This window comes from Salmo salar, chromosome 28 (assembly GCF_965601325.2).
Source record: "Salmo salar chromosome 28, fSalSal1, whole genome shotgun sequence".
NCBI classification, from domain to species: Eukaryota; Metazoa; Chordata; class Actinopteri; order Salmoniformes; family Salmonidae; genus Salmo; species Salmo salar.
Window position 1 is genome coordinate 9,696,613 of NC_138318.1, and position 15,687 is coordinate 9,712,299.

The window sequence follows — 15,687 nt, forward strand, 5'->3', positions numbered from 1 at the left end:
TGTTGTTTCAAAGTGCTTTCCTCACCATCTTAAATAAGCATGCCCCATTCAAAAAATGTAGAACTATGAACAGATATAGCCCTTGGTTCACCCCAGACTTGACTGCCCTTGCCCAGGACAAAAACATCCTGTGGCGTTCTGCATTAGCATTGAATAGCCCCCGCAATATGCAACTTTTCAGGGAAGTCAGGAACCAATATACACAGTCAGTTAGGAAAGCTAAGGCTAGCTTTTTCAAATAGAAATTTGCATCCTGTAGCACTAATTCCAAAACGTTTTGGGACACTGTAAAGTCCATGGAGAATAAGAGCACCTCCTCCCAGCTGCCCGCTGCACTGAGGATAGTTAACACTGTCACCACCAATAAATCTATGATAATTGATAATTTCAATGAGCATTTTTCTACGGCTAGCCATGCTTTCCACCTGGCTACCCTTACCCTGGCCAACAGCTCTGCACCCCCTGCAGCAACTTGCCAAGCCCCCCTCCCCTTCCCCTTCACCCAAATCCAGACAGCTGATGTTCTGAAAGAGCTGCAAAATCTGGATCCCTACAAATCAGCTGGGCAAGACGCTCTCTTCCTAAAATTATCCGGCGAAATTGTTGCAACCCCTATTACTAGCCTGTTCAAACTCTCATTCATATCGTCTGAGATCCCCAAAGATTGGAAAGCTGCCACGGTCATCCCCCTCTTCAAAGGGGGAGACACTCTAGACCCAAACTGTTATAGACCTATATCCATCCTGCCCTGCCTTTCTAAAATCTTCAAAAGCCAAGTTAACAAACAGATCACCGACCATTTAGAATCCCACCATACCTTCTCCACTATGAAATCTGGTTTCGGAGCTGGTCATAGGTGCACCTCAGCCACGCTCAAGGTCCTAAATGAAATCAGACAGTACTGTACTGTACAGTACTGTGCAGCCGTATTCATCGACCTGGCCAAGGCTTTCGACTCTGTCAATCATCACATTCTTATCGGCAGACTCAATGGCCTTGGTTTCTCAAATGACTGCCTTGCCTGGTTCACCAACTACTTCTCAGATAGAGTTCAGTGTGTCAAATCAGAGGTCCTGTTGTCCGGACCTCTGGCAGTCTCTATGGGGGTGCCACAAGGTTCAATTCTCGGGCCGACTCTTTTCTCTGTATATATCAATGATGTCGCTCTTGCTGCTGGTGATTCTCTAATCCACCTCTATGCAGATGACACCATTCTGTATACATCTTTCCCTTCTTTGGACACTATGTTAACAAACCTCCAAACGAGCTTCAATGCCATACAACACTCCTTCCCTGGCCTCCAACTGCTTTTAAATGCAAGTAAAACTAAATGCATGCTCTTCAACCAATTGCTGCCCGCACCTGCCCGCCTGACGAGCATCACTACTCTGGACGGTTCTGAATATGTGGACAGCTACAAATACCTAGGTGTCTGGTTAGACTGTAAACTCTCCTTCCAGACTCACATTAAGCATCTCCAATCCAAAATTAAATCTTGAATCGGCTTCCTATTTTGCAACAAAGCTTCCTTCACTTATGCTGCCAAACATACCCTCGTAAAACGGAATATCCTACCGATCCTTGACTTCGGCGATGTCATTTACAAAATAGCCTCCAACACTCTACTCAGCAAACTGGATGTGGTCTATCACAGTGCCATCCGGTTTGTCACCAAAGCCCCATATACTACCCACCACTGCGACCTGTATGCTCTTGTTGGCTGGCCCTCGCTACATATTCGTCGCCAAACCCACTGGCTCCAGGTCATCTATAAGTCTTTGCTAGGTAAAGCCCCGCCTTATCTCAGCTCACTGGTCACCATAGCAGCACCCACCCGTAGCACGCGTTCCAGCAGGTATATTTCACTGGTCATCCCCAAAGGCAATGCTTACTTTGGCCGACTTTCCTTCCAGTTCTCTGCTGCCAATGACTGGAACAGATTGCAAAAATAACTGAGGCTGGAGACATATCTTCCTCTCTAACTTTAAGCATCAGCTGTCAGAGCAGCTTACCGATCACTGTACCTGTACACAGCCAATCTGTAAATAGCACACCCAACTACCTCATCCCCATATTGTCATTTATCTTCTTGCTCTTTTGCACCCCAATATCTCTACTTGCACATTATCATCTGCACAACTATCACTCCAGTGTTAATGCTAAATTGTAATTATTTAGCCTCTATGGCCTATTTATTGCCTTACCTCCCTAATCTTCTACATTTGCACACAATGTACATAGATTTTTCTATTGTGTTATTGACTGTACGTTTCTTTATGAGTAACTCTGTGTTGTTGTTTTTGTCGCACTACTTTGCTTTATCTTTGCCACGTCGCAGTTGTAAATTAAAATTTGTTCTCAACTGGCCTACCTGGTTGAATAAAGGTGAAATATATATATTTTTTATAATAAAATACATCAGGGATTAAGCTGGTTTAGAGGAGGCTATGACCACTGCCGGAGCCCATTGGGGAGAGAGGTAGTCAGGGCAAAGTCAGTAGTGAGTCTAGGGGCTGTTCTGATTGGCTGACTGGAGACAGTCAGAGATCGGCACAGTGGCTTTGTGGCACAGTGACCTGCTCCCAGCTCAAATTAGAGGAGACGAGGGAGGAGAGAAAGGTGACAGTGTCAGGCTGTGATCGAGAGAGACAGTGCCTCCTGGTGTTCTCTCGTACAATGACAGCTCTCAGGTGGCTACAGTGCCTTCAGAAATTATTCCATATTTTGTCGTGTTACAGCCTGAATTCAATATGGATTAAATAGATTTTTTTCTCACCCATCTACACACAATACCCCATAATGCCAAAGTGAAAACATGTTTTTAGACATTTTTGCAAATGCATTGAGAATGAAATACAGAAATATCTAATTTACATAAGTATTCACACCACTTAGTCAATACATGTTAAAATCACCTTTGTCAGCGATTACAGCTGTGAGTCTTTCTATGTAAGTCTCTAAGAGCTTTGCACACCTGGATTGTACAATATTTCCACATTATTATGAAAAAAATTCTTCAAGCTCTATCAAGTTGGTTGTTGATCATTGCTAGACAGCCATTTTCCAGTTTTGCCATAGATTTCAAGCCGATTTAAGTCAAAACTGTAACTAGGCCACTCTTTGGCTTGAATTCCTAGCATCACGTCTGGAGGAAACCTGGCACCATCCCTACGGTGAAGCATGGTGGTGGCAGCATCATGCTGGGGGGATGTTTTTCAGCGGCAGGGAGACTAGTCAGGATCGAGGGAAAGATGAATGGAGCAAAGTACAGGGAGATCCTTGATGACAACGATCCAAAGCACACAGCCAAGACAATGCAGGAGTGGCTTCGGGACAAGTCTCTTAATGTCCTTGAGTGGCCCAGCCAGAGCCTGAACTTGAACCAGATTGAACATCTCGGGAGAGACCTGAAATTAGGCTGTAACGTAACAAAATGTGGAAAAAGTCAAGGGGTCTGAATACTTTCCGAATGCACTGTATATGGGAGGTACAGAGATGAGGTAGTCATTCAAAAATCATGTTAAACACTATTACTGCACGCAAAGTTAGTCCATGCAACTTATTATGTGAATTGTTAAGCACATTTTTACTTCTGAACTTATTTAGGCTTGCCATAACAAAGGGGTTGAATACTTATTGACTCAAGCCATTTCTGCTTTCATTTTTTATTAATTTGTAAAAAAAAAATGTAAAAATAAACATAATTCCACTTTGACATTATAGGGTATTGTGTGTTGGCCAATGACACAACATCTCAATTGAATCCATTTTAAATTCAATCTGTGACACAACAAAATGTGGAAAAAGTCAAGGAGTGTGAATACTTTCTGAAGGCACTGTAAACCGTATGGTGGTGGTACAGTGGCACTGTATATCAATGGTATACAGTCAATGGGCCAGACTAACGTTTACAACAGTGTGAAGTTTGTTCCTGTTGTTTTTCGTAATGAATAAAACACAAAGAAAAAAAACGAGTTCAACTAATAGGTGATAAAGACAAGACCCGAAGGTGTAACAGTTTCATGTTGTTCTACTGAATAATGTAGGTAATAAAATAATGAATCTCATAAAGGCATTTGTTTTTATAAATCTATTAAGATAGATTTGTTTTGTTGCTAGACTCAAACATCATTGAAATATTGTTCGTATAATTGGAAACGCAATAAATGTCTTGCATCTCACTGGAGTTTCCTCTCCTGAGTTAATAGCATTAAAATTCTTGGTTCTTGTTTTCCACAGCAAACAAAGGAAGAGAGATCTTGTTATACGCTGCTTTGATGTTCACCAGAGTAGCAGTCACAGCCATGAAGAGCTAGGCTTTAACAAGCTCTGGTGGTGTATTAGTTAGACTTTGAAAGGGGCCACATCTCCAAATGTGTGTTCTTCATCTGCCTCTCTCTCCGTTTGATCTGTCCCCCTCTCCTTTGTCCTAATTAGCACGCTCCTGTTGTTTTTTCACCCCGTAATGAATAAAACATGAATGATAAAAAGTCAAACTAAAGGCTGATAAAGATAAGACCCGAAGGTGTAAACAGTTTCATGGTTTTCTACTGAATAATGTAGACAATAAAATAATGAATCTCATAAAGGCATTTGTTTTGATAGATCTGCTGAGACAGATTTGTTTTGTTGCCAGACTCATACATCGTTGAATTGTGTTAATATAATTGGAAACGCAATAAATGTGTTGTAACTCACTGGAGTTTCCTCTACTACGTTAAATACAAATCTTCTCCGTTACTATGTCAAGCAACTCAATCACTGCTTTAAAAAAGTTGGTGTGCTGTTAACCCAAGCGATATTTGCATGCTAGCCCTGTTAGCATGGTTTTAGGGGAGGAGATGGTGGACTCGTGAAGAATTGACTACAGACAGGACAGCCCAATAGTCCTTGTGGTTAAAAAGGTTTGAGTGGCTTACTGGCTTTGATGTGTAGGAGGCTGTATGCTAAGTGCACTTTCATATCTGCCCAACACAAAACACCTTGTTCCCTCACATTAAGGCTAATTATTGGCTATTAGGGAGATGTCAGGACTCAGGAATAATTGTCACGTAAATACGATTCTCTCTCGCTCACTCGCGACACACGCACCCACAAACATCTTTCTTTCTCCCTCTCAGCCATAGATGGGTACACATACACGCCTGAACTTTGCCCAAAGATGTGGTACACCAAGCAGTGCTCAATTCATCATAAGAGCCTTTCAGCTGCCGAGGTGTAAATGTCACTAGAGTTAGGCAGCTCTCTGCTGCTTAACAAAGCCCCTTCAAAAATCTGGCATCTCTCCTAATCTACGTTTCAGTAACATAGCAGACACTCTTATCCAGAGCAACTGCATACATTTTCACACTGTTCCCCCATGGGTATTGAACCCACAGCCTTGGCATTGCAAGCACCATGCTCTACCAACAGAGCCACACATGGATTTTCTTGGCTGGGTTGTGATAAACCGAGGTGTTTAATGCCTATGGCATTATATTTCCCCCTAGTCTTTGTACTGTGCACACGTTTTCATTGAGACTGACAACCATAACCTTTCCTCCAAGCTGCTCTCTCACTGGTTGTGATTGGCATTGGTGGAGGCATGGTCTGCTGATGCTCAAACTGCACTGTGGAGCATGGCTGTGCCTGGCTCAATTCTCTCTCTCTCTCTCTCTCTCTCTCTCTCCTCTCTCTCTCTCTCTCTCTCTCTCTCTCTCATAGTAGTTATGTAATATTTGATGCGTGACATGTTTTGCTAGCAGTATATGTGGTGAGATAACAGTCCCATTGTGGCTACCTTCCATGTGTATCTCTCCCTGTTCCTGCCATGATATGTGGTAATTGGTTTGAAGAGTGGCATGTCTAGAAAGCTCTCCTTTCATTTTACTGGGAGTTATCTGGTGATATAGCAGGTCTATAGTCTGCCGTATATGTTTCCATCTCCCTGCCATAATATGCGCTAATTGGCTTGAAGAATGGCGTCCTGCTCCCTCAACGGGAGATATCTGCTTACACGTATCAGCTGTGTAACAAAACACTGAAAGGAAGGTATACGGCTAGTTGGGTGGTCCAATAGTAACAACTGGGATTCATGCTGTATTGCTGTAAGTGACATATCCGTGTGAAATGGACACCTCGGCCTGCGTCTTCAGAACCCCAGTGTGTTCTTGTGATATCCAGGGAATTGTTGCTTCATCCATGAGCAGGGGGGAAATCACAGCTGTTTTCCCCGGTCTGTCTATTTGGGGGCTCAAATGTAATAGCTGGGCTTGATGGATAGATTTCCTCTCGTATTCATCTACCCGTCCCTCTCCCCTCACACTCTCTCCTCCTGTCACCAGATAGTTCTGTCAAATTAGATGATGCCCATCCCCTCTACTCAAAAAGCACACACCTGGTCTCACTGGCATGGCCCATGGAGACAGCCTGGACTGGACAGCTCGGGGCAGGCAGCTGATTTCATGGAAGATGGGGTATCAGATGGGGAATCAGATGGGGTGTCTGGGTAACCTACGACACATGTAGGAAAGTTTATTCCATAATGCATTGTAGATACTGCTGTTACATAACCATATTGAATTAATGTCAATTACAGGGATGCCTGTAACACATAGAGATGCAGTATACTGTATGGCATTACTAGCAAGGTCATCGGCTACTATTGTGCTATTTTAGTTCATGATGAAATCATCTGGACATCCACCATTCATTGCTGTGATATAAATTACATGAATCTACTAATGGGAACTTGATCTAATAGTCTAGGGAAGTGGTCCCATTGTTGTCTATGTCACTACAAAGCCACTAATGCCGTGCATTAGTGAGAGAGAGAGTGTGTGTGGACATTTTCACAGATGGATCGCAGGTCATTATGGAAACCACTGATTCGGAGTCGTTTGCAGATTCAAGTGATTTGGAAGAAACTTCTTCAGGTTACAGTGAAGGGGATTTGATGATGAAGTAAACAGCTGTAGAGAGTATGGTTGTTACTATCATCTCTTATTCTTGATTTGTTTCTGTGTTAGGAAGGATTGTGTGATGGCAAAGTTAATTAAATCAGAATGTGACATTGTGCAATGGGGCCTCCCACTCCCCTTTCTATTCTGGTTAGAGCCAGTTTGCGCTGTTCTGTGAAGGAACAGCGTTGTACGAGATCTTCAGTTCCTTGGCAATTTCTCGCATGGAATAGCCTTAATTTCTCAGAATAAGAATAGACTGACGAGTTTCAGAAGAAAGTTATTTGTTTCTGGCCATTTTGAGCCTGTAATCGAACAGACAAATCCAGATGCTCAACAAGTCTAAAGAAGGCCAGTTTTATTGCTTCTTTAATCAGAACAACAGTTTTCAGCTGCGCTAACATAATTGCAAAAGGGTTTTCTAATGATCAATTAGCCGTTTAAAATGATAAACTTGGATTAGTTAACAACATGCCATTGGAACACAAGAGTGATGGTTGCTGATAATGGGCCTCTGTACATCTGTATACTTATGTAGATATTCCATAAAGAAATCAGCAGTTTCCAGCTTCAATAGTCATTTACAACATTAAAAATGTCTACACTGTATTTCTGATCAATTTGATGTTATTTTAACAGACAAAAAATGTGCTTTTCTTTCAAAAACAAGGACATTTCTAAATGACCCCAAACTTTTGAACGGTCGTGTATGTAATATGTATGCATGCATAACTGTAGGTTGCTTTGGATAAAGGCGTCTGCTAAATGGCGTATATATTAAACGTACTTTAGTGTCCTACATTAGTGTCGTGGGGGGATGTGTTTGACTGATTTGTTTTCAATTTGTGTCCCCACAGAGAGGACATCAGGACGGCTAATGTCATTGCTGCTGATGCCGTCACCTGCCTGGTCATTGACAGAGAGTGAGTAGTACCCTGTGTCGTCTGAAGGTTTACTTTTAAGTTGATTAACCCTTTACTGCCATGAAAAAAGCAATTGTAGTGCAGAGCATAAACCACATCACAGTAGCATGACTATTATAGGATTGGTATGTCTTAACAAAGGTTAACAAAGGTTTGTTGTGTTGATCCATATCATTGATAATAGATCATTCATCACTCATCAGTATTATGCAATTTATTCTAAATCCGAAACAAATATCTTCCCCACATTTCAAAAGTTTTTACAACTATATCATGACATAACGCCATACAAAGAACATAGAGAAGAGTTCCTGTTTTGAATGACAAGCAGCATGGTAAAACAGTGGGACTGGGGATGGAGCACTGTGCACGGCATGGTAGAAAGCCTGTTCTCTTCTACTCCCAATAGACCTCATCAGCGCTGTGTGGGTCTGGGTCTCTGTGTGTCTCTGTCAGAGCCAGAGGCAGGGCTAAAAAAAGGCAAACGCAGCACACAAACGCTGGAGGCAAGAGAGGAACATTTTCTATTCGCTCTCTGCAGGAAATCCACCATCCATTTGATCATGTTGGCCGCCTGAAAGCTTTATGGCCGAGTCTGTTAAAGAGGGCTTGTTTTGGCTGCCACGCTGCACTCCCTCCGCCATCATGCCGTTGTCGTGCACGTAATGATATGATCACTGTTGTGGATTGGGATTCCGGGAGATTGTCTGGAATAGCACCCAATTCCCTATATAGTGCACTACTTTTGACCAGTGCCCACAGGGTAGTGCACTATACAGAGATGCAGACCTGGTACCAAACATACACTCGGACAGAGTGGTCAGGGAGAGTCAACTGAGTTGATTCAGTCTCCTCAGATGTGCTAATAGAGGAACATACTGTATCAGGCTTAATGAGACTAGCCTACTTTTTGGGCGCTGTCTGGCTCTTCACAGTGACGTTTGTTAGCAGTGTAGTTTAGGAGTTGGATTTGCTCTGGCTGCTACGCATAACTATCTGGCGTAGTCTATAAACTTTACGATAAGTCTAGGCTATAAACCTTTTATCTCTTCTGCATTACTAATATCAAAACACATTTATATGGCAAGTCGGCCTTATCCAGTGCGAGTGTACAACGTATATATGGGCTTTTATAGGAGAGGCACACTAAGAATGCAACTTTAAGTGGGTGTGAACTCTATAGTTAGAGCAAGGCAGTTCGCACTTCAAATGCCCTTTCATTGGCTACCATGGGTCATATTTCCTGGATGATATCTAATGTTTTTGCAGTCATGAAATGATAATAAATTCCTTCAGCCTAGACACATGATGAGGTCACAACTGTCAGGAGGTTGTGACAGTTCTTGGCTAACCTCACTGGACGTCAGATATTCTCTACCACTTACCATACATAATGTTGATTGTGTGATTACTATTACTGAAAACTATTTCATCAAAGATCCTTGTAAAGAGCTGTACCAGTCTGACACCTGAATCTAACCCCGGTGAGAGCAGACTCATAAACCTCAGAAATAACTCCTGATGTCTACAGTATATCTGTCTCTATGTGTAGTGATTGGGGGCACATGGGAGAGTGAGTGTTCTGTTCTGGAACATGAGGCTGCCTCTCGGTGCCCGAGGGCCCAGGCAGACGCTTTTCAGCATTGTTGCCTACTGGGAGAAAATGCCCCAGAAGCAACACTCCACAGACAGAGCTCAGATGTGTCACATTTAAATGGCCGCTCCTCCAACCTGCCCCCTCTCACTGAAATGCAGGGTGGTAATCAGACCCCTCTTAGCCCCTCTAATGGTTTCAGGTGCTTTGAAACAGATGGCTAAAAACAGCACAAAAGGACCCTTAATGACAAAAACCTGAATACGCTAAATGGGAAAAATGATCAATTTTGAGGACGCTCCATCATAATCTGGTAATTTTTATATAACCAGACGTTTGTCTACTTCTTTAGCTTGTTTTTCCTCTATAAGAGATAAGACAAAGTCTCTGCTATGACATCAGGGTTTACATGTCAGTCCTTTCTATTTTTATCATGTTTAAATGTATTCTATTATCCCATTTTGACAGTAATGTGTCATTACTTTAAAATTGCCACCGCCATACTAAATTGGAAGTAAAAAGTGTTATTAGAGCTTACGGTTTATGTACAAACTCAAATAAACAACAGAAGATGGCCTCTAAAAAAGACAATGATTTACCATACCTTGTCAGGTTAATGACCTTGACAGTATCATTGATGACAATATTTATTCTCCAGAACAGCTAACATCCATCATATCTTATGCGTGACAGTACATTTAGGATTGCCTTTTGAATGTTCAAAGCATGCCAGCAGACATATATTCTTCATTTCGTCAGTTCAATCCAGTATGGACAGTCAGATCTGTTGATTGTTTTAATGCATTTCCTCAATCAAACTAAGACCAGCGCGTCTGCTCTCCTCCCATGCATCTCGTCAATGTGAGAGGTTTCGTCAAAATGCTTTCATCAAAAGGAATTCTCGATTGCATAGAATAAAAATCAACCAAATCATATATTATTTGTCACATGCTTCGTAAACAACAGATGTAGACTGACAGTGAAATGCTTACTTACGGGTCCTTTTTCAACAATGCAGAGATTCTTTTTTTTAAAGTAGAATAATAGAAGTAGTGACATGAGGAATAAATACACAGTGAATAACAATAACCAGTACTATCTGCATCGACCCTTTTTGTACTAACTTATTTTGTCTCATCACATATGCTACTGTTTATCTGTCACTTTATTCCTAGTTATATTGTATGTACATATCTATCTCAATGACCTCGTACACCTGGACCTCGTACTGGTACCCTGTGTATATAGTCAAGTTATCGTTACTCATTGTGTTTGTTATTATGTGTTTTACTTTTCTATTATTCTCTATTTTTCTTTCTCTCTGAATTGTTGGGAAGGGCCCGTAAGTTAGCATTTCACTGTTAGTCTACACCTGTTGTTTATGAAGCATGTGACCGAATACAATTTTAGATTTTTTTTTGTTAATGATTTTGAGGAAATATAACAGGGTGTACCAGTACCGAGTTGATGTGCAGGAGCTCAAGGTAATTGAGGTAGCTATCTAAATATAGGTAGGGGTAAAGTGACTAGGCAACAGGATATATAATAGACAGCTGTAGCAGCAGCAGTGTGTGTGTGTGTGTGTGTGTGTGTGTGTGTGTGTGTGTGTGTGTGTGTGTGTGTGTGTGTGTGTGTGTGTGTGTGGCGTCAATACTGTATGCATGTGTGCGCATGTTATGTGTGTGTGGGTGTATGTACAGTACCAGTCAAAAGTTTGGACACACCTTCTCATTCAAGAGTTTTTCTTTATTTTTACTATCTCTATTGTAGAATAACAGTGAAGACATCAAAACTATGAAATAACACATACGGAATCATGTAGTAACCAAAAACAAGAGTTAAACAAATCAAAATATATTTTACATTTGAGATTCTTCAATGACAGCTTTGCACACTCTTGGCATTCTCTCAACCAGCTTCATGAGGAATAATTTTCCAAAAGTCTTGAAGGAGTTCCCACATACTGTATGCGGAGCACTTGCTGGCAGCTTTTCCTTCACTCTGCGGTCCAACTCATCCAAAACCATCTCAATTTGGTTGAGGTCGGGTGATTGTGGAGGCCAGGTCATCTGATGCAGCACTCCATCACTCTCCTTCTTGGTCAAATAGCCCTTACACAGCCTGGAGGTGTGCTTCGGGTCTTTTTCCTGTTGAAAAACAAATGATAGTCCCACTAAGGGCAAACCAGATGGGATGACGTATTGCTGCAGAATGCTGTGGTAGCCATGTTAGTTAAGTGTGCCTTGAATTCTAAATAAATCACAGACAGTGTCACCAGCAAAGCACCCCCACACCATCACACCTCCTCCTCCATGCTTCATGGTGGGAACCACACATGCAGAGATCATCCGTTCACCTACTCTGCGTCTCACAAAGACTCGGCAGTTGGAACAAAAAATCTAAAACTTGGACTCATCAGACCAAAGGACAGATTTCCACCGGTCTAATGTCCATTGCTCATGTTTCTTGGCCCAAATCAGTCTCTTCTTCTTATTGGTGTCCTTTAGTAGTGGTTTCTTTGCAGCATTTTGACCATGAAGGCCTGATTCACGTAGTCTCCTCTGAACAACTGATGTTGAGATGTGTATGTCACTTGAACATTTATTTGGGCTGCAATTTCTGAGGCTGGTAACTCTAATGAACTTGTCCTCTGCAACAGAGGTAACTCTGAGTCTTCCTTTCCTGTGGCGGGCCTCATGAGAGCCAGTTTCATCATAGTGCTTGATGGTTTTTTGCGACTGGACTTGAAGAAACTTTCCAGTTCTTGAAATGTTTCGGATTGACTGACCTTCATGTCTTAGAGTAATGATGGACTGTCATTTCTCTTTGCTTATTTGAGCTGTTCTTGCCATAATATGGACTTGGTCTTTTACCAAATAGGGCTATCTTCTGTATACCACCCCTACCTTGTCACAACACAACTGATTGGCTCAAACGCATTAACGCACTTTGAAGAATACAAATATTTGTTTAACACTTTTTGGTTACTACATGATTCCATATGTGTTATTTCGTAGTTTTGATGTGTCCAGTATTATTCTACAATGTAAAAAATGGTTTAACAAAAACAAACCCTGGAATGAGTAGGTGTATCCAAACTTTTGACTGCTACTTTACGTGTCACGGTGTCAGTGTAAGTATGAGTGAGTGTGTGAGTAGAGTCCTGTGTGTGTGCATAGAGTCAGTGCAAGAGAGTTAGTAAAAAAAAGGGTAAATGCAGGTAGTCCGGCTAGCCATTTGATTAGCTTGTTTAGCAGTCTTATGGTTTGGGGGAAGGAGCTGTTCAGGGTCTTGTTGGTTCCAGACTTGGTGCACTGATACCTCTTGCTGTGCGGTAGCAGAGAGAACAGTCTATGGCTTGGGCCTTCCTCGGACACTGCCTGGTATAGAGTTCCTAGATGGCAGGGAGGTCGGCCCCATGATGTACTGGGCCACTCACCACCCTCTCTAGTGCCTTGCAGTCTGGTGCTTTGCTGTTGCCGTACCAAGAGGTGATGCAGCCAGTCAAGCTGCTCTCAATGCTGCAGCTGTAGAATTTTTTGAGGATCTGAGGGCCCATGATAAATCTTTTCTGAGGGGGAAGAGGTGCTGTCGTGCACTATTTACAACTGTGTGGGAGTGTGTGGGCCATGTTAATTCTTTAGTGATGGAAACACAGAAGAACTTGAAGCTATCGACCCGTTCCACTACAGTCCCATCAATGTGGATGGGGGTATGCTCGCCCCTCCATTTCCTGTAATCCACAATCAGCGCTTTTGTCTTGTTGATGTTGAAGGACAGGTTGTTGTCCTGGCACCACAATGCCAGGTCTCTAACCTGCCTACAGTGGTGTAAAGTACTTAAGTTAGAATGCTTAAAAATACTACTTAAGTAGTTTTGGGGGTATCTATACTTTCTTTTAATATTTATATTTTTGACAGCTTTTACTTTTATGTCACTACATTCCTAAAGAAAATGATGTACTTTTTACTCCATACATTTTCCCTGACAACCAAAAGTACTCACTATATTTTGAATGCTTAGCAGGACAGGAAAATGGTCCAAATCACAGATTTATCAAGAGAACACGTGGTCATCCCTGCTGCATCTGATCTGGCGGACTCACTAAACACAAATGTATCTTTTGTACATGATGTTTGAGTGTGTGCGCCTGGTTATCTGTACATAAAAACAATAAAATGGTGCCGTCTGCTTTGCTTAATATAAGGAATTTTAAATTATTCATTATTTGACTTGTATGTATATTTAGAGCCAAATCATTTTAGTCTTTTACTCATGTGATATTTTACTGGGTGACTTTCACTTTTACTTGAGTAACTTTCTATTAAGGTATCTATACCTTTCCTCAAGTATGACAAATGGGTACTTTTTCCACCACTGCCTCCCTATAGGCTACCTCATCGTTGTCAGTGATCAGACCTACCACCGTCGTGTTGTCAGCAAACTTGATGATGGTGTTGGAGTCATGCACTGCCACAAAGTTGTGGGTGAACAGGGAGTACAGGAGGGGACTAAGCACAAACCCCTAAGGGGCCCCCCTATTGATGGTCAGTGTGAAGGATGTGTTGTTGCCTACCATCACCGCCTGTGGGCGGAACATCAGGAAGTCCACGATCCAGTTGCAGAGGGGGCTGTTCAGTCCCAATGGGCCTGAGCTTGGAGATGAGCTTGGATTGGACTATGATGTTGAATGCTGAGCTGTAGTCAATGAACAGCATTCTTACATAGGTATTCCTTTTGTCCAGGTGGGTGAGGGCAGTGTGGAGTGCAGTAGAGATTGTGTCATCTGTGGATCTGTTGGGGTGGTAAGCAAATTGGAGTTGGTCGAGGGTATCCGATAATGTAATTGATGTGAGCCATGACCAGCCTTTCAAAGCATTCCATGGCTATAGATGTGAGTGCTACGGGGCGATAATCATTTAGGCAGGTTACCCACCATCTTGGGCACAGGGACTTTGTATGGTATGTTTGAAACAAGTCGGTATTACAGACCATGTCAGGGATAGATTGAAAATGTAATTAAAAGACACTTGTCAGTTTGTCAACGCATGCTCTGAGTATGGTATTCCGTTCTGGTATTCCGTCTGGCCTTGGGAATGTTGACCTGTTTACAGAGAGCGAAATCATACAGTTGTCTGGAACAGCTGGTGTTCTCATGCATGGTTCAGTGTTCCTTGCCTCGAAGTGAGTGTGGAAGGCATTTAGCTTGTCTGGTAGGCTCTTGTGGCTGGGCAGCTCACAGCTGGGTTTCCCTTTGTAATCCGTGATAGTTTGCAAGCCCTGCCACATCCATCGAGCATCAGAACCGACGTAGTAGGATTTGATCTTAGTCCTGTATTGATGCTTTGCCTGTTTGATGGCTTGTCAGAGGTCATAGCAGGATTTCTTATAAGCATCTGGATTAGTGTCCCACTCCTTCAAATAGGCAGCTCTAGCCTTTAGCTCAGTGCGGATGCTGCCTGTAATTGGTAGTCTTGAACAAATCTACTTTGAAACAAAAGTATACACCTCACACACATGGTTATGGGCTTAAAAAAGTAAAACACCTGTACCATGTCAGATATAGAGTTAAAATGTATAACATTTTGAGTTTGCATCTCAATAGTGCACTTTATATACATCACAGAAGATTGAAATATAACAAAACTGTTTAACATAGAAACACCGGATTTTCATCGTAAAAAAAAAAAATCTTTATAAATTATGAAATTATTATAAATATTAATAACATTCCACCCATGAAGCCAATGAGGGCACTTTTGGTCATTGACTGCAGAAAAAGGCTACTGAAGCCATTGAATTATGTGGTAAACTCCTCAATGTTATTGGATGAGTCCCGGAACATATTCCAGTCTGTGCTACCGAAACAGTCCTGTAGCTTAGCATCCACTTCATCGGACCACTTCCGTATTGAGCTTGTACTTCCAGTTTGAGTTTTTACTTGCAAGCAGGAGGATAGAGTTATGGTCTGATTTGCCAAAGAATGGGCGAGGGAGGGCTTTCTATGCATTTCTGTGCATTTTGCTTCTAGTTGCACAGGTGACATGCTCATATGAAAAATATTTGGCCACCAGAAATGCCACCTCTGAATGTTTATTTTGTTGTTTTCTTATGGCCTTATACAACTTGTTGAGTGAGGTATTAGTGCCAGCATCGGTTTGTGGCGGTAAATAGACAGCTACGAGAAACGTAGATGAAAACTGTTGGTAAATAGTATGGTCTGCAGCTTATC

The 15,687-nt window shown here is 42.0% G+C and overlaps 1 protein-coding gene across 4 annotated transcripts in view; it reads left to right on the forward strand.

Moving 5' to 3' along the window:
* The window catches only part of prkg1b (protein kinase cGMP-dependent 1b), a 160,555-nt gene that overhangs the window by 120,796 nt on the left and 24,072 nt on the right, over positions 1 to 15,687 (forward strand). For all 4 annotated transcript variants that reach the window (XM_014179311.3, XM_014179313.3, XM_014179310.3 and 1 more), the window contains exon 8: positions 7,796 to 7,861. In XM_014179311.3, the coding sequence (XP_014034786.1) occupies positions 7,796 to 7,861 (66 nt within the window). The remainder of the gene's footprint in view (positions 1 to 7,795; positions 7,862 to 15,687) is intronic.